The sequence below is a fragment of the Anarhichas minor genome, unplaced genomic scaffold (assembly GCF_050575085.1).
Source record: "Anarhichas minor isolate MPS153535 unplaced genomic scaffold, ASM5057508v1 ptg000027l, whole genome shotgun sequence".
Taxonomy (NCBI): domain Eukaryota; kingdom Metazoa; phylum Chordata; class Actinopteri; order Perciformes; family Anarhichadidae; genus Anarhichas; species Anarhichas minor.
Genome location: NW_027466473.1, coordinates 2,109,826 through 2,134,735, shown reverse-complemented (window position 1 = coordinate 2,134,735; position 24,910 = coordinate 2,109,826). Strand labels below are relative to the sequence as shown.

Here is a 24,910-nt window from a genome sequence, read left to right as displayed (position 1 = left end):
TGCAATCAATGTGTAATTCAAGAAACATGTTTACACAATCAATACGTCATACAGTAAGCCTAAATAGGCTATGTGTTCTGACTTTAATAAAGTCAAAGGAAATTACCATGATCTCCCTGGGACACTGTGGTAATCAATATTTATTTCAGAAAAGGGATCAACTCATTTCAGTGGATGGATGAAGAAACCATCTCTTAAACAGCCCCATCTGGGTCTAATAAACACAGAGCAGTCAGTTGAAAAACTGATTGGATCCTTGGCAGTGTTCGTCCTGAGCTTTACAGCTCCAGCAGATAATTGGCCTTCACATCCTCGGCCGAACGCAGGGTTTTACAAATACTGTGTTCCAAATACTGAGCTTGCTAGGGGGGTTCAAAGGCATATGATCTACCTGTAAGCATTTTAAGACTGTTGAAAAGCAAAAATTGGATGACGATAGTTTGAAAGCCGTGTCAGTGGCCAATAGCAAAAATTATCTCTCATGCCTGAGAATCAGGTTAAATGTTGCACTTAATGATTCATCTCTCTTACGGTGGAAAAATGTCTTTCGCACTAACTATTACAATAAATGTTTTGCAGTTTGAATAATAAAAACTGCTAAGCATAAGTAAGCTTTTAAAATACATTTTAGTGACAATTGTAAGTGACAAATATTGGTTTTATGATTTTAGAGACCCCACAAATTGTTGCTACTGAGGCTCTCAGGGGGTCTGGAGTGTCAATCAAGGGGTCTTGGACCCCCTCAAGACCCCCCCGTATTTCGCACACTGCTCTTTTCTCTCTGCCTTCAACATTACATTCTTCGTCACTATAAGCTTTACATGGTGGTTCTTTGATCAACAATTTGAGGACAGGCAGCTAAATCCATGCAAAGCATAATTCAGGAAACTAAAGAATTTTACATTCACCTAGCCGTCATGGTACGTTTAACAGTGGCCATGCATCATGATGCCGGCTTGTTAGTGTTGGGGTCTGACCGTGTGGCCTCGACACGTGTTCTGAAACAAAGATAAATCGGGCCTTCCCTTTCTGCAAGGCAAAGGTTCATCCTGATTTGAGGTTGATAAAAACCAAGACCCCCACTAGCAAGAAGTTCACATTAAGTCATGAACTCGTCACGCAAAGCAACACTGCGGTCTAATTGGACGAGACCAGGGATGCCGAGGCAGGACTTCCGGTTTCACGGCCGGAAGCAGCTCTCTTACAAAACTACCGAGCCCCCTTGAACGCACCACTTTTTCCTCGACCACCTCGGTCGGTGCACAAAAGCATGCACGCAACGTTTGCTATTTAAAAGAAAATCCTAGGTTTAACAGTTTTAGATTCGCTGGATGTATCTACTGGACTGTTTGTTTTTGTTTTGTTCGCATCCTGGACGAGGAAGCGAACCATTTCCCTGCAGAAGTGAAGAGGCCGACTCTTCAGAGAGTCGGCCATTTCTCCTCTCCACATTTCTCCTCTCCACCCAAGTCGACTTTGTGCTAGCTGTAAGGACGTGAACTCCCTTTACTGAGCCGAAGAAATTCTCTGCCATCGAGAGAATCTATCGCGCCGCACGGAGCCGCGCTGCCTGAGTCGTGCTGCCTGAGTCGTGCTGCCTGAGTTCCACCGACAAACTCAGAAGGAACGCCCCACGAACCCACCTCATAGTAAGGCAAATACAGTCTGGGCAGAGTTAGGATTGTGTTTATTATTAGGGCCCGAGCACCGACGTAGTCGGAGCGGAGGACCTATTGTTATTCTAATGTTTTTTATTATTAGGGCCCGACCACCGACGTAGTCGGAGCGGAGGACCTATTGTTTTTCTAATGTTTATTATTAGGGCCCGAGCACCGACAAAGTCGGGCCGCGAGGTCCCTATTGAAACTGTAGGAGTTATTATTATTTTCTCAAATGAAACGCCTTTTTGGGGGCTTTATCATGTCCCCAACATCCCCATATTTGGCGAGAATATCAGGACTGCTGAAAAATTTGATATTTTATGGGTCCCATGCTCGAACATGAAAAAATTGCTCGCTAGCGCCCCCTAGAATTTAGCCCCCTCATCCAGTATGTCCAATTAACTTGAAATTTTACACAGGCATGCCACCAAATGAGGTCTACAAAAAAGCCTCTTGGACCCCTAAGCTCCGCCTACCAAAATTTTCCGCCATTTTGAATTTTGTGAAAAACACATTTGTGCATCCTCCTCCTACACGCTGAGTCTGATTGCTACTAAATTTGCTGTGGATCAGTATTGGATCAGTATTGGATCTATATAATAACATTTTATCAATAGATGTCAATAGATGTTTGATATCTCATTACGTTTAGAAGATATGGACCAATGAACTTCATAAGGCGTGGCTTTGTTTTTCAACACTCATAACTTCAAAACCATCTAACCTATAATCGCAAAATTTGTCTCATATGTGCACATCGTATATTGTTACGTACCCTACAATTTTTATTCCATTCAACCACTTGGGAGCGATACAGTAGTTAAGCCATTTTTGGCTTTTTTGTCAATTTTCATTGTTTTCAGACGTTGTACTTTAACGAACTCCTCCCACAAAATTCATGCGCTCGACTTCAAATTTGGATATGACGATCTAAAGATATTAATGATGAAAAGTTACTAAAATGGTCTACTGACATTGAACGACCTTCATTTTATGTGGCGCCCATTGCCGTGGCAACGTGTCATTCACCATGAAAAATGAAGCAAATTTTTCTGTGGCTTAGGATGTTCAGCAAGCCTTGGAACTTTGCACTGGTGTCATAAGTGATGTAAATAAATATTTAATATGGCTTTTTGGCTTGACCGTTGAAAATTGCCTCGATAGCGCCCCCTACAAATATTCAAAAACGCAGCCCCAGCGCTACGTTTGACATACATATATGATATTTGGTAAGGACATGTATCACATGAAGACTTAAAAATAAGTGTCTTGGGACCATGCTCTAAAATAAACGGGAGGTCGGCCATTTTGATTTTTGTGTGAATTTTCCCATGATTTCTAGTCGCTATACTTTAACGAACTCCTCCTAGGGACTTTGTCATATCCACTTCAAATTTGGTCAGTAAAATCTAAAGACATTTGCTATTAAAAGTTACTCAAAGCTTTATGTTTGATGGAATGGCATAGCCGTGGTGTGGCGGCCATTTTACGTGGTTCGCCGTTAAACAACAACCAGGATGTAACTCCACAAAACGCAGCCCCAGCACTACGTTTGACCTACATGTATGAAATTTGGTAGGAACATGTATCTCATGAAGACTTAAAAAAAAGTGTCTTGGGATAATGCTCTAAAATTAACAAGAAGTCGGCCATTTTCATTTTTGTGTGAATTTTCCCTTGATTTCTAGTCACTATACTTTGGCGAACTCGTCCTAGAGACTTTGTCAGATCCTTTTCAAATTTGGTCAGTATAATCTAAAGACCTTTGCAATTAAAACTTACTCAAAGCTTTACGTTTGATGGAATGGCGTAGCCGTGGCATGGCGGCCATTGTACATAATTCGCCATTAAACAACAAGCTGATGTAACTCCACTGGACTTGCTCAAATCTGTCCCAAACTTGCCATACTTGATAACAGTCATGGCCTGAGGATGTCTACAAGCCAATTTTCACTCAAAGTCATAGCGCCACTTACTGGCAACAGGAAGACAGCATTATGTGACAAACTGAATCCGATTTACATGACATTTACATGATGTGGTCTATACTTGATGTAGAGCAACATAATGCATGTTTGCGGATGTTCTCTAGCACCACATAGTGGGTACAGGAACTGGTTGAATATTTGCACTGCATAATTTCCAGCGTCACACGGTCCAAGTATTAAAAATACGTCTAACTTGTGGGCACTTGTCGCAGATATTTATGGCCGCTTCTGCCGGCGTCCCGCCAGTGCCCCCGAGACGCGGGAAGGTGCTCGGGCCCGTACATCGCTGCTTGCAGCTTTAATTAGGGCCCGAGAACCGACGTAGTCGGAGCGGAGAACCTATTGTTTTTCTAATGTTTTTTTATTATTATTAGGGCCCGAGCACTGACGTAGTCGGAGCGGAGGACCTATTGTTTTTCTAATGTTTTTTATTAGGGCCCGAGCACCGACGTAGTCGGAGCGGAGGACCTATTGTTTTTCTAATGTTTTTTTATGAGGGCCCGAGCACCGACGTAGTCGGAGCGGAGGACCTATTGTTTTTCGTATGTTTATTATTATTATTATTTTTAGGGTTTCGTCGCAAAAAGGAGGTGCTTGGGATACTGGAAAACTTCTGAAATTTGGCACGCAAGCCAGAATTTGCGAAAATTGCAGTCTGATTAGGGTGTCCAGCTGCGGAATGAAATATTGGCTCGATAGCCACCTAGTGGCAACTGGAAGTTGTAAGTTGTGTACTTTGACATCCTGCTCCTCACAGATTAATCAGATCCCTCTAAAATGTTGTCAGAACAGCCTTAAGACCTTGATAATGCTTCATTGTGAAAATTGTAAGAAGTTGTTGAAGGGCGGCGACGTGGCGGCTCGGCGAATTTCGATCCTTCGTCATGAAGAAATAAACTAATGTAACTCGACTCCACATCATCAGATCTTTACCAGATTTCACATGTTTGATTAGACTCCAGTCGTGAAGACATTTGCAGGCCAATTTTGAATCATAGTCATAGCGCCACCTACTGGTAACAGTCAGTTAAAGTCTTTATACTTTGGCTTGTTTCTCTTAGTAGGTAAATCAGATCAACATCAAATTAGTTCCATACAAATATAACAAGTTCATAATGCCAGTTCATGAAGATTTTGATGTTTCGTCAAACGCCGTTGCCGTGGCGACACAGTCTTCACCGTGAAAAACGAAGGTAATTTTGAGAGGCTAGAAATGCTCGAAACATAAGCAAACTTGGCATACACATTTAAAGTCCAAAATGTAGTTATATAATATGATTTTATTGGTTCAGAGTGGCAAATCGGCTCAATAGCGCCCCCTACAAAATTGACGAAGCAGCCCTCGCAGTATGTTTGACCTAGATGTATGAAATTTGGTAGGAACATGTATCACATATGGACTTAAATAAAAGTCTCTTGGGGCCATGCTCTAAACCCAACCGGAAGTCAGCCATTTTACATTTTTTTATGAATTTCTAGTGTCGTTTTTGTCATTTCCAGGCGCTGCACTTTAACTCCTCCTCCTAGGAAATTAATCAGATCAACTTCAAATTTGGTCGGTACAGTCTAAAGACCTTTGTGATGAAAAGTTACTCAAAGCTTGTTGTTTCGTGAAAGGATGTTGCCGTGGCGACGCATTCTTCGCCATGAAAGATTAAGGTGTTTTTGAGGGGCTAAAAATGCTCAGAACATAACCAAACTTGTCACACACATTTAAAATCCTGAATGTAGTTATCTGATATGCTTTTAATGCTTCAGAGTGGCAAGTCGGCTCGATAGCGCCCCCTACAATATTTCGACGATGCAGCCCTCGCAGTACGTTTCACCTAGATGTATAAAATTTGGTAAGCTGATGTATCACATGTAGACTTAAAAAAAAGTCTTAGGGGTCCATGCTCTAAACCCAACCGGAAGTCAGCCATTTTGAATTTTGTATGAATTTCTCGTGTTTTTTTCCATTTCCAGGTGCTGTACTACGAACTCCTCCTAGGGAATTAATCCGATCAGTTTAGAATTTGGTCAGAACAATCTAAAGAACCTTAGCGATTAAAAGTTACTAAAAGCTTGAGGTTTCATTGAACAACATGGACGTGGTGTGGCAGCCATTTTACATGGTTCACCATCATCCATCAAGCTGTTGTAACTCAACTGTACTTTGTCAAAACTCTCCCAAACTTGACATGCTTGATTACGGTCATGATTTTAGAACTTCTGCATGCCAATATTAACTCATAGTCATAGCGCCACCTACTGATGACCATGGCTGTAAGCAGGATTCTATAATTACAGCGGCCCACACACTGAACTTATTGAAAGGGTTTGTGGGCACACCATGAGAAAAAGACTTCTCTGATCTAAATATGTGCAAACTAAGATGCTTGGAGAGCAAAAGTTAGATAACAGTGGATTTTCAAACCATGTCAGTGGGCATTAGTATAAATGATCTGTCCAGAGCTTCTTCATGACAAATCAGGTTAAACGTTACAATGAATGCTTCACACTACAATCTAAAGTTACAGAAGAACTTAACATGAAAACAGTGTTAAATTAAAGTGTTCAAGTAACAGCAAACGGCACTACTGTTTTGTTAACTTTCATGTAAGTCCAAATACAATCAGCAGGACACTGCAGGGAGTTGAACCCCATCCCAGTAAACTGACAGTCTGTTATGTTACAAACACTGAAGCACATTCACACACATTTATTTTGTTAATGATCTTTAAAGGCTTACATTTATGATTGTATCGAATGTACACTCAAAACATTTGAGGATCAAGACCTGGCAACATGATCTTGCTACGCTGCTGGTTTACGCAGGAAATATCTCACTCGTGCACGCAGAGTGTGATGGTCACAGAAATTCATAGCCGCGTCACCCAGAGTCCTGCCAGTACCAGGAAATACCGTTTAACTCGTGCACGCAGTGTATGACGGTCACAGAAATGCATGGCCAGAGTCCTGCTAGTACCCTCGACGTGCGTGAAGTTGCGAGGGCCCGATCAATGCTGCTCGCAGCTTTAATTATTATTGGAACTTAATAAACTCTGTTATATTTTAAAAGAGCAGCTGTCTGTGATTACTCTGTGCATGTATTGTGATAATAGCTGGATAAATGGTATGTTGCTCGAACTTAAACCTTAACTTTCACTCTGAATGTGTAATAGTACCACGACTATTGACATCGTGAGTGAACAATAATTATGAGACTTAGTTTATTGTTTGGTTATTGGTCCCTGTTCACAGGGTGGTGCCCCGTTATTATTAATAATCAATAATTTTACTGACATTAATAATTCTATTGATGTCAAAAATTTAGTTTTCTTAAATGCTTATAACTCAAACACTCTCCTTTTCGTTCCCAACATTAGTTTCACTTGAGTGACGTTATTACGGGACACTATTGAATATATTCTTTTTATTAATAGAAAGCTGTATGGGGCGCAATGCATCACCCAAAACACAATATGGCACTTTAGCATTGTTTTATTGTTAGATACAAAAGTGCTGTGTTAAACAAAGTTGGCTTTTGCGTTTTAATAATAGAGTGTTACTTTTCCCCCAGGTTGGAGCTCTATCTCCGGAGTGGCCATCTTGTCTCCTATCGGCTGCAGTCTCTTAGCTGAGAGAGCAGGGTCCCAGCTCTGGCTGCCGCTGGCCACCAGCCCACTGTTGCGCTCATTTGTATCTTGATTAGTGGTGCAACAGATCATAAAACTCATGGTTCGGATCGTATCACGGATCAGAGTCACAGATCGGATCAAAAATTGGATCAGCACAAAACAAAAAAGGGAGCAAATATAACTTTTAGAGATCCCTGATCATGTTTTTTTGCCGCTGATACTAATTGCAGATCATTGATGATCCATATGGGCAGATAAAGATCCATTTGTTGTTTGATTATAACAGCTGGTATACAAGGTTTCAGGCTTTTTTGCCACTGTCCCAAATCATTTCAACCACTCTTAAGTCAGTAAACAATGTTATCCTTTTACTTTGTTAGTCATTTATAATGTTTTTTTCATAAAGGCAGACAATTCAAATGATTAGAAAATAAAACATTGTATTTTCATTGATTAAAACAAATCTTGTCATTAGTAGTTTTAATTATGCATTATGAGCTGCTAGAGGTATTGTAAACACATCATAATTCATCTCTAATATCTATTTATTTTGGTATGAAAACATCTCGTTCAAACATCTGGTCTCATTCAAGTTTCTCACAAACGTTACATTTTACGAGATTACAACATCATGATAACGTTATAATTTACCTTCGTCCAATACTCATTTTCACCAAACAGAGCCTGAACGCATCATAATGTAAGTGAACGGAACCTTCGGTCGTTGTCCATTACCCACTTTACTAGCTCTCCTAACGTAATTTTCAACACAAATTGGTTGTTTACAATGTAACATTATCAGAGATTGACGACTAGAAAAGCATAAATGCAGATGTCCTGATCGCATTTTTTACTAAATATTGGTGGATAACGATCATCAGTACAACTTTATTTCACATTGTGATGTTAAAGTAAAACTGTGTAATTAATCTGCGGTTCACGTGTGCCGAACCGTGAGGGGTGATCCATACGGATCACGGCTCGACAATGATCCGTTACACTACTAATCTTGATGTACATAAAAACGAGGGCCCAGCTTTCTAGTGGATTTTACTAAATATAATTTGTCCTCACAGTTGAATGCAGTTAAAAAACCTCAAGACTGGTAAATTGGGTCAGAAATATTCAGGTTTTACTTTTCAAGTCCATATGGATTATTTGGTATGCACAGGCGCAGGTGTACAAGCAATTGCAGTGTACTATAATTCATTTCATACCTAGCTAACTGTACCATAACGACAATGTTAGATGATCATTTATCTGTTCGTATGAGTGGAGTGAATAAGATCGATATGCTTGGTATGGAATGAATAATTAAATAGGTAAATGTAAACTAATATGCAAAGCTCCTGGTTAGCTCCAGTTGTACATTTACAAATATTTTATATCCAGCCATGTTCTCCTGAAGGAGAATCTGTTTGTTTGTTTCTTACATGAATGAATAAATGCCTGAGAGGTTTGTATTTAAGAGTATATTGTTTGCATCTTGCAATAAATATTGATATGTTCTTGATCACTTTGTGTTGTGTCTATTTGCCTTTTCTGTTGAAAAGATATGGGTTTTGAGGCACTGATGGCCTTTCAATGTCATTAATAATTGCTTTGTAAGGCATAGATAGTCCTCACTTTATGATGAGGTCACGCAAAACACTTTACTAACAAGTTAATTAATCATGAATTAACCATGAATTGCAGTATTAATACGCATTTATAAAGAATATATTAACATAGTCCCTAACCATTAGTGCATATCTAAATCATTATATATATAAATGGATGAATAATGTACATCTAAATACATTCTTAATCATTTACTTACACTTCATAAATTATCTTATTAATCATCCACAACTCCTTAATAATTGGTTTGTAATAAATATAATACTTAATTTACAAATGGGGAATCCATAATTTATAAAGTATGGAAACACAATCATGAAACACAATAGACGAGCTTATTCATCAAAAATAAAACATTTATAACTGTTGTTATGAATTGTTCCTACATGAGTGTTAATGTAGGAACAATGCTTTATAAAGGATGAATTAAGTGTTTACTCATACTTAACTAATGCTTCATGTAACTAAATGTGTAACTACATTTGCAAGTGTTTAGTGTCTCTGACAATAAACACTCTGGGTAACACTTTATAATAACTATTACAAAGTGTTACCCAGAGTGTTTATTGTCAGAGACACAGTTGTACCAATGCTTTAGAGTTTTACACCTGTAAAACCACTGAAAGTGCGTTTGTCAGCATTACCGCTCAAGTTGCCAATGGTACTGAAGATGTGTGCAAGCATGCATGTCTGCATTTATTCATGACTGCGTGTTTGTCTAGACATGACATGAGCATGTGTGCGTAAGCATGCACTCACATGAGAACAAGCAACCATTGAGCCAGCATGGTCTCACATAAATAGCTGCTTAAAACCACACACAACCCCTTTTATGCAGTGCATGCCTGACATAAACCCAGCTTAATATAGCATGCACAGGCATACACAAACACACACACAGACACACACTGAATCTTAAGCCTGCATGTGTTGGAGAGTCTTGTGATGCACAGACTAAGTTAATAAATGATTTGAATCTTCAAGAAGAGAAGGTGGCATGTTGTGGAAATTCTTCTGTTTATACTTTGCAGTGACAATTCTTATAGTGGAATCTGCAAAAAACGACATCTTGATTAGATTTGTGAGATTCTTATAACTTAAAGCTTCTTATGATGAGAAGTGGATGAAATGATTCTGATGCAGGAGATTTTGGTGATATCATGAGCATGGATTTGTTCCAAAATTAGCATGCACCCCTGGTTTCCTAGTTACTATGCTCTCTATGTATACCACTCATCAATTTGTAGCTCTGATGTCAGCTAAGGTGTCATATATTGTTGAAAATGATGAGTGTATATGAAGACAAAGAGTACTGCGTGATTCTACATTCTCATTACAGGTCATGTAACAGGTAACTAAATTAACAGCACCCTCACAGGTTAAGCCCTGTATCGTTTTAATTGGCTTATTATCTATTTAACATAAACAATTAAGCAATGTTAATTTCAACTCGCTACGAACATGAAGTCAGTATGCTACCTGTAATGTAACAATATTAATTCATCTATACATATCTCCACCTTCTGTAATTTACAGTGAATAGTGTTTTGGAGGTTTGATCATTGTCTATCAAAGCCTGATGTTGGGTGCTGGCACCAACAGAGTAGTGTCTACTGGTTCACTTGTAGATGCAGAGAAGTTTTCCTGATTGGCACTGTTCGCTTCTGGAAAACTGTCCTCTGCTATTTAGCAGCTAAATAGCAGGTATCACCTTTTTCTCTAAAATAAACGGTTTTCAGGTGTTTGGATCACAAAAGACCATGGCTGAATATGGTAATGTTTCACAACACCTTGCTGCAATGTAATGTCAACTCCGACAATGTAATGTCAACAGTCGCTCTCTCCTGAAGTTTAGGCAAGTTTCTAAAATAGTTTTAGTTTCAACTGTGTAAGTGACCCAATTTGTGTTTGGCAATCAATTTGTTGCCTTTGTTACATGTTTTTGCCTGTTTCCTAAATTTGTCATGTTTTTACTGTTTTAAGAAGAAATGCTTTTACTGTGAAGGCGGCTTTCCTAAAAAGGAAGTTGAACTGTGCGCACAGGCAGAGAGAAAAAAGTACGAACAAGATTGCGGTTTTGAATGTAAATGGTTAAGGTATTAGTCTCCTCATCTCCCTTGTGCCTTTCTTGAGAAGTTATTTTATAGTCTGGATTGCTCGTTTGCTTTGATCATTGGAATCCTGGGCTTGATGTTGTGTGCTCCCACTCCTCTGCAAATTGTCTGAACTTACTCGCCTGGGGCAATTTGGCAGTATCGGGATACTTTGAGATTCTAACTTTGATCAAAATGGAAAAAGAATCCACACCCGTATTAGCCCTGAAAGTGTTACAGATGGCACACTTCAACACACTGTCCTCAATTTATTTGGAAAATGCTTGCTCCCACTTTTGCATTTCACGATTCCCAAGATGGGCTCATGGATTTTCTGAAGCATTTCTGCTCTGTCTTTGAGGATCAACAACTCTGGAGTTCTTCAAAAACAATTCCTTCTGAGCAACAGAGTTCCTCTCTGAGCTTCCAGTGCGATTTTAATTCAGTTGAAACTTAATCTATCTCCATGACCCCGCAGACGAAACTGACTCAGTTTTTCCTCTGAGATTGGAAGGTGTGCTGATAGAAAATGTACTTGTAATGCCTCCTCTAGTAGTCGTTCTGTCTGTTCTTGCAGATAAGCTGTGCTGAGTGTGTGCAAGTCTTTTCCTGGTTTGTAGGCTACACGCAAGTCAAAAGGCTGCAATTTCATCAGCATCTTCTATGGTCTGAGAGGAGCTTTGTGTAATCTTTTCGCTACATCAATAGCAAGCCATTCTTTCTCTATCTGTGGATATCTTTTCTGTGTGTCGGTAAGAAACCTTGAGCAGGTTGTCCATCCTGCCTTATTACAACTCCCATTCCTTCAGAGCGTGCATCCACTCACAATGTGACTTCCTTGTTTACATAATAGAACTTGACCACTGCGGCATTGCTTACCAGTTTCTTCAGAAACTCCAAAAGCTTTCTGAGTGGTGGACTCACATCAGACAGGTTCGGATTGACTTTTGAGAGGTACTGCACCATGCCTTAGAACTTCATCAGTACAGATCTGCCATGTGGTTTTGGCATGTTCATTATTGCTCTGATCTTTATCTGGCTTCAGGCCTTCTGCACTCAGATAGTTCAATATATTGTATGTCTGTCATTCCAATCTTACACTTGTCTTCATTAAACTTGAGATGTATGCTTCTTTTATTGTCAAGAAGCTGTCTCAGCTTGACAGCTTCTTGGAAAGCTGATTACACACCAAACGGAAGTCGTTTAAATCAGTGCAACAGATCATAAAACTCACGGATCAGATCATGGATCGGATCAGCACAAAAGATAAAAGTGAGCCAATATTACTTTTAGAGATCCCTGACCATGTTTTTTTTCCCGCCGATACTAATTCATGATCCATATTTGCAGATACAGAACCCTTTGTTGTTTGACTATAGCAGCTGGTCTACAAGGCTCCATACTATTTTTTTTGCCACCGTCCCAAAATTAATTTCAACCACTCTGAAGTCTGTCAACCATCAACAATTCTAAATGTTATCCCTTTACTTTGTTATAGTTATCTATATTGCTTTTTTTTCTTCATAAATACACAATTCAAATTATAAAGAAAAAAGATTGTATTTTGTATAAAATCTTGTCAGTAGTTTTAATGATGCATTTGCTGCCTTGAGGTATTGTAAACAGGTCGTAATTCCCTCTCTAATATCTATTTATGTTGTTGTGAAAAAATCTCCTTCAAACAACTATTTATTCAAGTTTCTCACAAAAACTACATTTTATGAGATTACAAGTGAACATATCACGATAACGTTATAATTTACATTCGCCTAATACTCATTTTCACTGAACAGATTCTGAATGCATCAGAATCAAAAAATACAGGACATGATGTTTGTCTTCTCCTTTGTGCCAAGGTGGTGAGCACTTCCAGGAAATTAACCTTGTTTTGAGTGGTTGACGATCCACAACTGGGGGTTTTCCAGCTTGTGTGGGGTGTATCTTGGTTTGGTTTAGGTTGTAGAATTTTGGGACAGTTGGGCCCAGAACACATCATCGGTAATGTTCCCTTGTGTCATTGAGTGTTTCGGCCTTTCAACACTATACACCCTCCCCAAGGGTGGCCAGCTGCAGGATGTTCAGCCCTCAGCTTGTGTGCCATGCCCAACTGTCTCGAAATTGGCAACATTGAGAATGGTAGACGCTTGAATGGTTAACAGGTGGGGATTCTCAAGTGTGTTATGCTGACATATTTGGAGCCCAGCATGGGTCATTCCGCTTGATAATGTAACTGAACTGAACCTTCGTTCATAGGCCATTAGCGGTGTTGCCATCGTTACTAGCTCATCTCCTGTCAATGTAAACACATATTGGTTGTTTATAATGTAACACTATCAGAGATTCGCGACTAGAAAAGCATAAATGCAGATGTCCTGATTGCGTATTTTACTGAATATTGGCGCATAACGATTATCACTAAAACTTTATTTCACACTTTGATGGTTAAAGTAAAACTGTGGAATTAATCTGAGGTTCACATGCGTGCCGAACCACAAGGATAACGGATCACGTATCGATCCGTTACACCACGGTACACAACTTGGGACTGTCCTCATCTAGTTGTATTTGCCAGAGTCCATGGTTTGCTTCCAATACCAACAAAAACTCATGTTTGTATCCTTATTCACTGCATTCACTTTTATCAAACACTGCTATTCTTGGGCTTTTTTGTTAGCTTCATTTTACTTAGCCTGTTCACCACTCCATCATTTTGTTCATGTAATGCTTTCGGGTGGCTTTGTGTGGCTTAGTTAGCTCTGCTGATATCAATAGCTTTAGGCCCAAATCACACAGAGAAATGCATCGCCCGTTTTCTTATGGTACGGCCTGGTGTGCACGTCACATTTTTCTAGGATTTTTTAGAAATGGTTATAACGATTACATTTCCATAATTAATAAAAATGACGACATGATTGCTTTAATTGTGTATGTAACAGTTATTTACCTATTTATTTTAAGCAATTTGATTGCTCTATAGACTTGACTTGGCTAATATTATCGAAAATATCTTACCACTGCTACGAGTCCTGTGCCGAAGTGTCCCTGAGCAAGACACTGAACCCCTAACTGCTCCAGGCGCTTCTCAGCAGCCCACTGCTCCCAATAAGCTAGGGATGGGTTAAATGCAGAAGTTAGATTTCATGTATGTGTATATGACGACTCTCTAATAAAATCTCGTTGCGGGGGCAGGAGATTTAGGAGGGTATTCCAGACATCCCATCCCCAGCAATATTTTCCCGCTCTTCCAGGGGAAAAGCTGAGGCGTTCCCAGACCAGACGAGATATATGGTCTCTCCAACGAGTTCTGGGTCTACCCCGGGATCTCTTACTAGTTGGAAATGCCCGGAAAACCTATAAAGACAGGCGTTCAGGAGGCATCCTGATCAGATACCTAAACCACCTCAGCTGGTCCCTTTCGACGCGAAGGACCAGCGTCTCTACTCCCTAGCTCCCTCCGGATGTGTGAGCTCCTCACCCAATATTGAAGGCTGAGCTTCTCACCCTATCCCGAAGGCTGAGCTCAGCCACCCTACGAAGGAAGTTTATTTCTGCCGCTTTTATCCGCAATCTCCTTCTTTCGGTCACTATACCCAAAGCTCATGACCATAGGTGAGAGAATCCGTATTGCTCCTCCTGGATCTAAGGTTCAACAAGCCTCCTTTCCAGCACTCCCGGCGAGGCTGAGCAGTATGATACCCTCATAATTGGAGCACATTCTCTGGTCCCCCCATTTTTAAATGGGAACCACCACCCCGGCATGCGACTCCACAAGCATTGTCCCCTACCTCCTCGGACACTGAAGATAGACAGCAAAACAAAGTCCAAAAGATGTCCAAGGTTTTCAGCATCTCAGGGCGAATCTCATCCACCCCTGGCGCCTTGCCACTGAGGAGCTTTTTGACTACCGCAACAACCTCTGCCAGGCGAATGGATGGGTCTTCCCCCGAGTCTCTCTCTGCCTCCTCCACAGAGGATGTGTTGGTTGGGTACAGAATCAACAAACTCACCAGACAGACCACTATACTGAAACATTCCTTCAGCAAAAGTTATCAATTTTATGGTTTTATATCAATAAATGTTTGACACAGTAGTACACACACACAGTATTGTTTAACAGTGATGTAATTACTGTAAATATACAAAATCATGCCCCACAAAATTACCAGCCTAGAGCCCATTGGCCTCTCCTCTGTATAATGAATGTGAGTCAGATCAGATTTGGAGGAAAATCTGCTGAGTTGCTTTACAGCAAAAACATGAAGAGGTGTTGTTCTAAGAGATTAACCAAAACTCAAGTCTTCAATGTGAAGCTATATTGAAAGTTGGAGAGAGAGTGAAGTGCGAATTTAAAAATCACTTGTTCATTAAAATGGATAATGCCAGAAAAAGTCCATAGGACATCAACCAAAATATTTATGGAAAATTACCTTAAAAATAGTAATAGTAGTTGATTTTGCACATGAGAAAATAGGGATACATATTTTAATATATTGGTTTTGCAAATATATTGAATCTAAGTTTTGTCTAAAGCAACTGTTATTCAAAAATGTGATTTGCCAATCTCCCTCCGCTCCCTCAGTAAATTATTTAGAACACACCCAACCGCAACCAACGAGCAGTTCAGAAGACATGGATTTTGTGGCACATGCTGTTTGGAATACTTTTATGCAAACGCAATATACCAGTCACCTTAAAGATAAGAAGGCTGCAGGAACAGACTGCTTTAGCTCAGATTCTGTCTTTTGACAAAAATGTATGTGAAGAGATGATGAAAAATGACATCTGACATCGGATTGATGACCTCTGATTTACATTCCAGAGTTTTATAGATGGCCTCTACATGGCAAAAATAAGTACTACAAGCGTTTCCTCACTGACTATACAACTTTTAGTTTTTGATCTTTTTATCTCCTGTACTACAGGGATTCCTGAGGTGTATAATTTTGACAGAATCATTTTGTGCAGAATTATTTGACTGTTTTTAGCATTTAAAACAGTCGGAATACACAGACTGTATTGATCCAGATGGCGGCATTTGCTGCAGTAAGCAGAATTTGGAATTTTTAAAAGTATCTCAAATTTGAAACGTGGATTTGGTTGAACATGTGAGGGCATCTATGGAAATCAGCAGACCAACTGCTGTGTCTGAGGAGTTATCTGATGTTGTTTGTGTCATTGTTGACACAAGTTGTTTTTATTTAATGGATGGTCAACTTTTATTTTATTTATGCAGTGAAACGTTTCATGAATGGGAGTGTTTTAGAACCAATATTTATCTTTAGTGATGTTGATCTCTCTGCACTGTTTTTTGATAATATGTGGTTGTGGCCATAGCCGTCTGTGAATGTGAAGGTTGTTGCTCTCTGTATCTCTACCAATCCTCTTGGAAGAGGGACAGGGGTTTGATATGCACACTCCATATGACAAAAAATGGACTATTTTAAGTTTATTCACATATTTGTCATGATGCAGTTTGGGTTGTGGATTTGAGAGTGTTCCCCTAACCTTATCCAAATTCATCGATAAGGACAAAAAAAAGAAAAACTTTCCACATTTGACTGTCATTTTCTAACAAAGTTACTGTATAGTGTCACCGGGGTGAGTTTGGTGTTTGGGTTGAGTTAAAATAATGCACAGATCTTTGGAAAACATCCTGCTTCCAGTTGAATTGTTGCTCTTCATACTTTAACAGTAATAAGACTGAACACAGTATGTGGTAAAGTGTTCAAGCATGGAGCACTGGAATGAATTAGGGGTCAGAACATAAATGTCAGAACATAAACGTGTTTCTCTTTTGTGTGCATGCTCCGTAGAGTGTTTTGATTGTGCTTTTGAGAGTATTATTATTAGGTACAATTTTGTGACTGACTATGTCTCACTGTGTGCATTTCAGAGCAGTCTCCAGTGTATGCCCTGTGCTATGAAGGCGTCTTTGGAACAGCAAGTGGCAGAGCTAAAGGTGAACACTGAGGTCCAATCAGCAGATTCCCCAACTGATCTAGAGGACTGCAAAATAATTTCAGGTAAAATAATCTTCCTCCCAAAAACAAAATTCCACTGCAAAACACATGCAAATGTTAAGGTGGACCCAATGTGTAGATTTTAGGTTTTAGTACTTTTAGTACTTTTTTTGTAAATATGTCTAAATTTTTTTCGGAATACAAATACTGAACAAATCATCTCCAGCGACTTAATAGATTAATCACTGATTATAATATTTTATAATACTAACTTAATTTAAAAGTCTTGCTGAGGTTCATGATGCATGAAAGGATAATTAGCTATTGTGTGCTTTAGTTGCTTCAAAACATCCACCATGTGACACACAATCATTATCAATAGCAATGGATTCTTTCTCTCTTCTCTAAGGTGTAGGGTCTGGAAAACAAACAGACAAACATCAAGCAGACAAATCTATTACACATCCTCAGTGGCTAAGCATCCTTCATATTTGAAGTGTCAACACATCTAAGCCCATACTTCATGTTTATAAAGCAGAGTAGACACAAATGTGTGCATACTGGGATTTAAAAATTACAAACAGTCCTGTATGTTGCACCACAGAGGCAGTCATTTCATGGTGCTGATTATATATTATGTTACATTATACTATATTATATTTTACATTATTACTGTAAGAGTACTACAAGTAATGAATGCACTTCCATCAATGTCTTCCCAAAGGTATGTTGTTATTGTTTGTTGTAAGAATTTAAGGTTAACTTCTCTTGGTAATGTTAGTGTAAGTAAAGTGTTTTTTTTTTTTAATGTTGGTCTTTTAGCTATATAATGTCCAGTGCAATGAGAAGTGTCCAGTGTTTCTCACAGAATTCTACCTGTGCTCTTCATGAGTGGAGCGCAGCAGCACGTCAGGCCATCGCATGTCCAGCCTGGACAGCTCAGTCAGAGAGATCCGAGGCTGAGCCGTCAGAGATCTCCCTCGGCCACGTTATCTCTGAAAAAATAAAATAAAAAATGCAAAAATGGCTCGCCAAATATGCTTTTGCGGCCATTAATATACCAGGGCGGCTTGCCAAAGTAAAGGCTATGTGTGGAAAACTGTGGTGTCATTACATTACAGTCATTTAGCAGACGCTTTTATCCAAAGCGACTTACAATTCAGATTCTATCACAATTCTACACCGTAGGCACAGCTACGGGAGCAATTTTGGGGTTAAGTGTCTTGCTCAAGGACACATCGACATGCGACTAGTGGAGCCTGAGCTGGGGATCGAACCGCCAATCCTCTGATTGAAGGACGGCACTTCGCCACAGTCGTCAGTGTCACATTAATGCAGTCTTTTTCTTTTCTTTGAAAATGGTCAAGATTTGTAGACTCAGAATGTGTTTTGTACATCTGTGGAAAGTGGAATAATTGTACTGAAGTAGTAACAGCAAGAATGATTCTGATCACTTTCCTTGTCTTAACTGTATTTGTCAGGAGAGGTCCTTGCAACCAAAAATGGATCTCCTGAGTCAAATTACCAACCTTTGGTCCATTCTTCTCTCTCAGCATCTGATGGGACGGGAGAGACAAAGACAGGAGAAACAGACCTACCAAGAGGGGCCACGGTTACTGGTGCTTTGGGGGAGATGGAGGATGTTGACCCCAGTCAGGAAGATTCTCAACAAACCCACAAAGTTAAGACTTATATATTTCGATTGATCCAACGCCAAGCTCTACCCACACACTCCTCAAAGCTCCGTACCAGCCTGGCACATGATGCCAGAGCTGTCAATGTGGTGAGGCAGAGTAGTATATGCCGCATGGTGAAGCAACATTCACCGAAGCAGGTGTCTGTTCAGGAGATCTCTACTCCATCCCAGGGTTCACAAGGAACTGCTCCACAGGCTTGCCATGAACTTGATCAGGACCCTTACATGGGGACAGGGTTTACTGAAGATGTCCCACCCCTGTACCACCAGAATCTCCAGCAAAGTATCCAACATCAACCAGGGCTTTATCACAGGCCCAGGCAGGCTTCCATGATTAACACCTCCCGGTCAACATTGCTGGACTATCCATCTTGCAGAGGGCTGCAAGCCCACCCAGACTCATGTAATGGCGAGCTTGATTCACCTCAACATTTCCACAACTACCCTTCCTCTCCAGGTCTGTCAAAGCCTCACCAACCACTTTCACCTGAAGAGCATCTGTTTAAAGCAGAGTATATTCCAGCCCATCCTTGCCGAGCCTTGGCCAGAGTTTATGCCCATCACCACTCCAACCCCTACAAGGGGCCTGGGGTGCCCAACCGAACCACATATTCTCCAGAAAGAAACCATCACCAACAAGAGCAGCAGTCCACAGCATCTCAGATCCAATCTTCCAGATCCCGAGGGGGGCCAAAGAAGTGTCACTCGAATGAAGACAGAAATGGGTTCAGCAGGAAGCCGGGAAAGAAGGCATGTAGGTCTCAGTCAGAGAATAGCCTGCAAAGGGTTCCAGATCGCAAGTACAATACAGTAGAGAGGGATGGTGGAGGAAGTGGAAGCGGAAGCCGTAGTAGTCAATCCAAGAGCAAGAAACAACAGCATGGTAGCTGTCGACGCTGGCAGTCCACCCTGGAGCTCAGCCAAGATGAGACTGACCAGCCGCCTGTGCAGACACACATGCGAGGCTCTGCAGCTTCAAACCAAAGGGACCATTGTACAAGGCGCACATGCAAATCTCGCGCTACACATGTATCGCATGCCGACCCACACCATCACCACTCCCACCATCATCAGCACTTTGAGTACCAGTTAGAGAGGGAACAAGTGCCACTGTGTCAGCCTAGTGAGGAATACCCCAAACTACGTCAGGGTGAGTCTGAGTCAAGCATGAGCGAAGCAGACTCTCTAGAGTCCAGCTCTTTGTCCAGTGATTCAGATGAGAGTGGTGGTCTCGTTTGGCCCCCTCAACTATCCCTCCCTTCACCATCTGCCCCACCTGGGCCACCTCTGCAGCCCAAGGCTTTTGTCAAGATTAAGGCTTCACATGCTCTTAAGAAGAAGATCCTGCGCTTCCGCACTGGTTCACTTAAAGTAATGACCACTGTATGAAGTGGAATACTGGCCAAACTAAAATGGAGAGCAGATCTTTGGACAACATAGAACTATAGACCACAAACTACAGTGAATATAAAAAACAATGTGTATATGAAAGTTATATGTTCTAGGTTAAAATAATTGACTGGATGGCTTTAGAAGCATTGGCGGAAATGGGCATCACCATATCAGCTGTTTCAAAAATGGGATGTAAAATTGTATATGAAGTGTTACATTTGACTAAATATCTGAAATGGATGACTCATGTTTCATCAAAGGATACCATAATTGACCACATTTGGCCCCTAAATATCCCTACCCTCAACATGCACACAGCCAGCAATAGCTGGTTGGCATTGTCTTTAAGGTCACACAGAACAGACTCCAATACACCCTATGCAAGAACATTTCCGTACTCTTATCCTAAACTTTCATATGAGTGTCAGATTCATCAAACTGTCTTAACCGCACAAATTATTTTGTTTCAACCTGACTAATGCCACCGGTTAATGGGTAGCTGTGCGTTTGTGAATTTTATTATTACCATAACCAACACTTTGCTATATACAGATTATTTAAAAAGTATGTTTTGATTGCTAGGTTGACTGTCACCATTTAATAGGACATGTCTCCAAGTTTAACATTCTGGTTTCTATCTTGTTCTTGCTAATTCTACAAAGATAGCAGCCTACAATGCTAACACAGACTACAGTGTCGGTCTTATATTTGGATTGTTTTGTTGCTAAAGTGATGCGTACCTGTTATTTCAATTTTTAAGTCATACTTTATTTAAACAGGATGATAACTCAAGGCAACATCCATAAGTTAGTACGTTTTACATGTTTTTCTGCATAAACATACAGCTATTAAATATATTGTTGTTGGAAATAAATGTAGGACTTGGGAAAATGTGGCCGTATATAAATTCATGTGAAGGAGTAGATTGTTAGTACAGTTCAAATGTATTGCCAGCTATTTTGTCTGGAATTTGTGGATGAGATAGTATTATTGGTGAAAGAACCGACTTTTAACCAGCTTCTAGCAGCAGACACAAACCAGCAGAATACCGCAGAATCAAGATTTACATTTAATCATCTTTTTTAAGTTTTGGAGAGATCAAATGTCTCACTCACAAAGTTAAGTATTCTTAAAATACTTGAATGTTAATAGTAGGCTACTTGCAGACTAATAAAAATGTGTCTGCCCAAAGAATGCATCATTACAATGTCACTTGAGTATTTAACAGTATTATCAATTAAAGTACACTGGCCAACCAACTATTTGCTTATTTTTGTATGAAATTTGTATGACAAAATATATGATGTGAAATAAAAGTGTTTGTTTTAGAAAATACCAAAACGATCGTGCGTGTTTTTCTTTATTGCATCATGCTTGGTGTTACACTGCACACCCAGGAGCGATTTAATCCTTTCATTGGCCCCTAGGTTTGGCTAAGCCCATTAGCCCTTTTGCTGCCCGAAACCACATATCCACTACCATAACGAACCGATTTACCTCTGCACATAGTGATACTGCTAAGCCAAGCCTCTCCACAACAAAGATACTTTACATGATTTCATTTCATTTAAATATCTTTCAAATACTACAAACATCTCTCCAACAGTATGACATGTCACACTTTGCAATTTCAGTTCACCTGGAAAAATTATCAATATTTCTACAACACTGCAAACAATACCATCAATACCACAGACCACACCAGATGAATTGCAAGGAGCATAAACATTCTTGCATATTAATGCCATAGTAACATTAGTATTGATATTCCAGACTATACTTACCCTTAGAAGTGTCTATGACTGGTTTCCTTGAAGCAACATTCTTGATTAACTCCCTAAAGTCCAGTTTCTTTACAATGTCACTCTTCTTCAAAACTGGCATTTTGCAATAGGTAGATCTGCATGTCGACTTCTTGGCTAACGCCACTGTCTTGAGACACCATGCTAACATCAGCGCTAGCCACCGCATAGTTGTTGAATAGCTGAGTTGCAGGACACAACTGCCACTACATTGCTTTCAGCCTCTCCCAACATTTCACTTTCGAGCACCGCTGTAGTGTCTCCAAAATTCCACCATGGCTGGGTATTTTTTCAATTGAGAGGCTCATAATGCCCAGGCTTATATAACGCCAAACTGACCAAACAGTGTCAACAAATACCCCCCTTGGCAACAAACTGGCTAATAAGATTAAATGAGGTGAGAAAACACATATATGCTCTCATACTCACGCAACAGTCGGCAGCCCTAGTGTTGGTGATGGAAGTGTTGAGTGATTGAAAAGAATCAGAGAGAGGGAGTGGGGGAGATGACAGTGTGTTGTTGCTTAAGACTAATAATGCCAATATTCCTCTGTCACCAACAGAACAGAAGGAGAAGATTTGATTGAACTGTGGTGAAACTGTGCTTCCTGGTCCTTTGGATTCATGATCCATGAGACTAAGGCTGTTAAGAATGTGTTTACGGATACATAAGTGCTACCTTTATTATTACTTCTGCTGATAAAACCAAAATTATTACAACTACTATTTCTATACATTTGGTAATGGCACTATTGCTTCTACTACTACTACTTCTTCTACAGCAACTGAAACTACGATTGGGTTAGGGTTTTGCTATTACTACCCCAACTACTATTTTAACGCGATTACTACTATATCACAACTATTAAAATTGATAATAATACCACTGACAATACTTACTGCTATTATAACTATTGGCACTACTACTACAACAACTACTACTGCGACTGCTTCTAAACATCGAACAAAAAGTTCGGAAATTAGTGTTTGGTAGATTATTTCTCTGTTGTAACAATGCTTCTTGGCAATACATTTTATTCTGTTGGAAAGCCTGTTTATTTCCCTTTTAAACGGTGCCCCATTTGTAAGGAACATGCATTTCTGGGATGAGCAGCACAGCTGTGGGTTGCGTCCATGAAAAATTTGACAAATCTTCTCTGCCAATGCCAAACAGCTTATTCTGCTGTTGCTATTGACCGTCGGGTCCGTTTGCGCTGGTGTCGGCAACACCTGTACTGGAACCTGAACATGTGGAGGAACGTTATGTTCAGCGATGAGTCCAGATTCTGCCTAGGGAAGTTGGATCGTAGGGTCAAAGTGTGGAGAAGACGGGGAGAACGCTATGCTGATTGCTGCACCGATAGAGTAACACCTTTTGGTGGAGACAGTGTGATGGTGTGGGGCGGCATCTCCCTCACTGGAAAAACGAGGCTTGTCTTCATTGGAGGCAATCTCAATGCAGAGAGATATCGAGATGAGATTCTGCAACCAGTGGAAATCCTATTTCTCCACAGTCTGGGACGGAACTCCATCCTCCAAGATGACAACGCTCTCCCCCACAGAGCGGGGTTTATCAGAGACTACCTCCAGAATTTGGGAGTGGAGAGAATGGAATAGCCTGCCAACAGTCCTGACTTCAACCCAATTGAACACTTGTGGGATCAGCTTGGGCGTGCTGTTCGTGCCAGAGTGACCAACACAACCACGTTGGCTGACTTGCGACAAATCCTGCTTGAGGAGTGGAATGCCACCCCACAGCAGTGTGTGACCAGCATGAGGAGGAGGTGCCAGGCTGTTGTGGCTGTGTATGGTTCTTCCAAACGCTACTGAGGCTCCTGACTGTTTGTTAAATGAATAAATTGTAAAATTGCCAATATGTCTTGTTCCTTCCTTGTTACTGATAGACTTCAATCATCCAATCCACCAAACAAGAGTCAATAGCAACAGCAGAATAAGCTGTTTGGCATTGGCAGAGAAGATTTGGCAAATTTTTCATGGCCGCAACCCACATACTCGGCTCTGCTGCTCATCCCACAAATGCATGTTCCTTACAAATGGGGCACCGTTTGAAAGGTAAATAAACAGGCTTTCCAACGGTATAAGATTTATTGCCAAGAAGCATTGTTACAATAGAGAAATAATCTACCAAACACTAATTTCCGAACTTTTTGTTCGACGTTTATCACTACACTATTAGCGCAATTAGTAGTAGCAATCCCACTACTATTACCAATGTACAACTTTTAGTAGTATGATCCATGATTACTTCTCATAGTGCTACTGTTGATAACAAAAATGTCACTATAACTACAGTATACTACGTGTACCAATAAAGTATATACACATAATAAACCATTTTCTCTCCGGGAAAGTAATTGAGATCCTACAGTGTTTGAGTGTGTGTGTGTGCACCAGAGAGATTAATTGCAAGGGGATTTTAATGAGCTTGGCTGTTTTATGACATTAGGATTCAGTTGCAGCTACCTATGTACATTCATTCCAGTTGTAGAGAGAAAGCAGAGAAAAAGAGGACAGGAAAAAAAGAGGAGGAACGTCTCATATAAGCTCTGCTCCAATTGCAAATAACAAAACCTCTCACAAATGAAACATTTGAAACTTTTTTTTATCTTGCAACCAATCTAGTATCAACAACATTTTCCCAGCCACCATCCTCTCACTCATATTCATCCCTTCCCTCTTCGTCCCTCCATCTGTTTGTGGTTAAAAGAAACATGCTCCCTTCAGGGCCAGAAACCTGGAGTATTTCCTGCCTTGCCAGAGAGCAAGGGGGAGAGAGGCAAGAGTGGAGGAGGAGACAAAGGGGAGAACAGAGAGGCACTGAGCATGAGGAGGAAACCTACATAGAGAAAAAGAAACAGAGAAGTTGATAGAGGGAGGGAAGGGGAAAGGAGGTTGAATGGAAGCCTCGTGCTCATACATCTGGTTTTGATTAGCCAGACAGAGAGGGTGATGGTAAGAGAGAGGAGAAAGAGGGGCTTTTATTTTTTACACTTTTGGGGATGACCTATTTTTTCTCCTCTATCGTTTTTGTTCTTTTTTTTTTACTCCTACACAGTT

The 24,910-nt window shown here is 40.3% G+C and overlaps 1 protein-coding gene across 1 annotated transcript in view; it reads left to right on the top strand.

Annotated features, from left to right (window-relative positions):
• LOC142960081 (uncharacterized) overlaps positions 1–20,027 on the top strand; it is a 28,255-nt gene extending 8,228 nt beyond the window's left edge. The window contains exons 2-3 of the mRNA XM_076101687.1: positions 16,876–17,005; positions 18,424–20,027. Of these exons, the coding sequence (XP_075957802.1) occupies positions 16,876–17,005; positions 18,424–20,027 (1,734 nt within the window). The remainder of the gene's footprint in view (positions 1–16,875; positions 17,006–18,423) is intronic.
• The last annotated feature ends 4,883 nt before the right edge of the window (positions 20,028–24,910 follow it).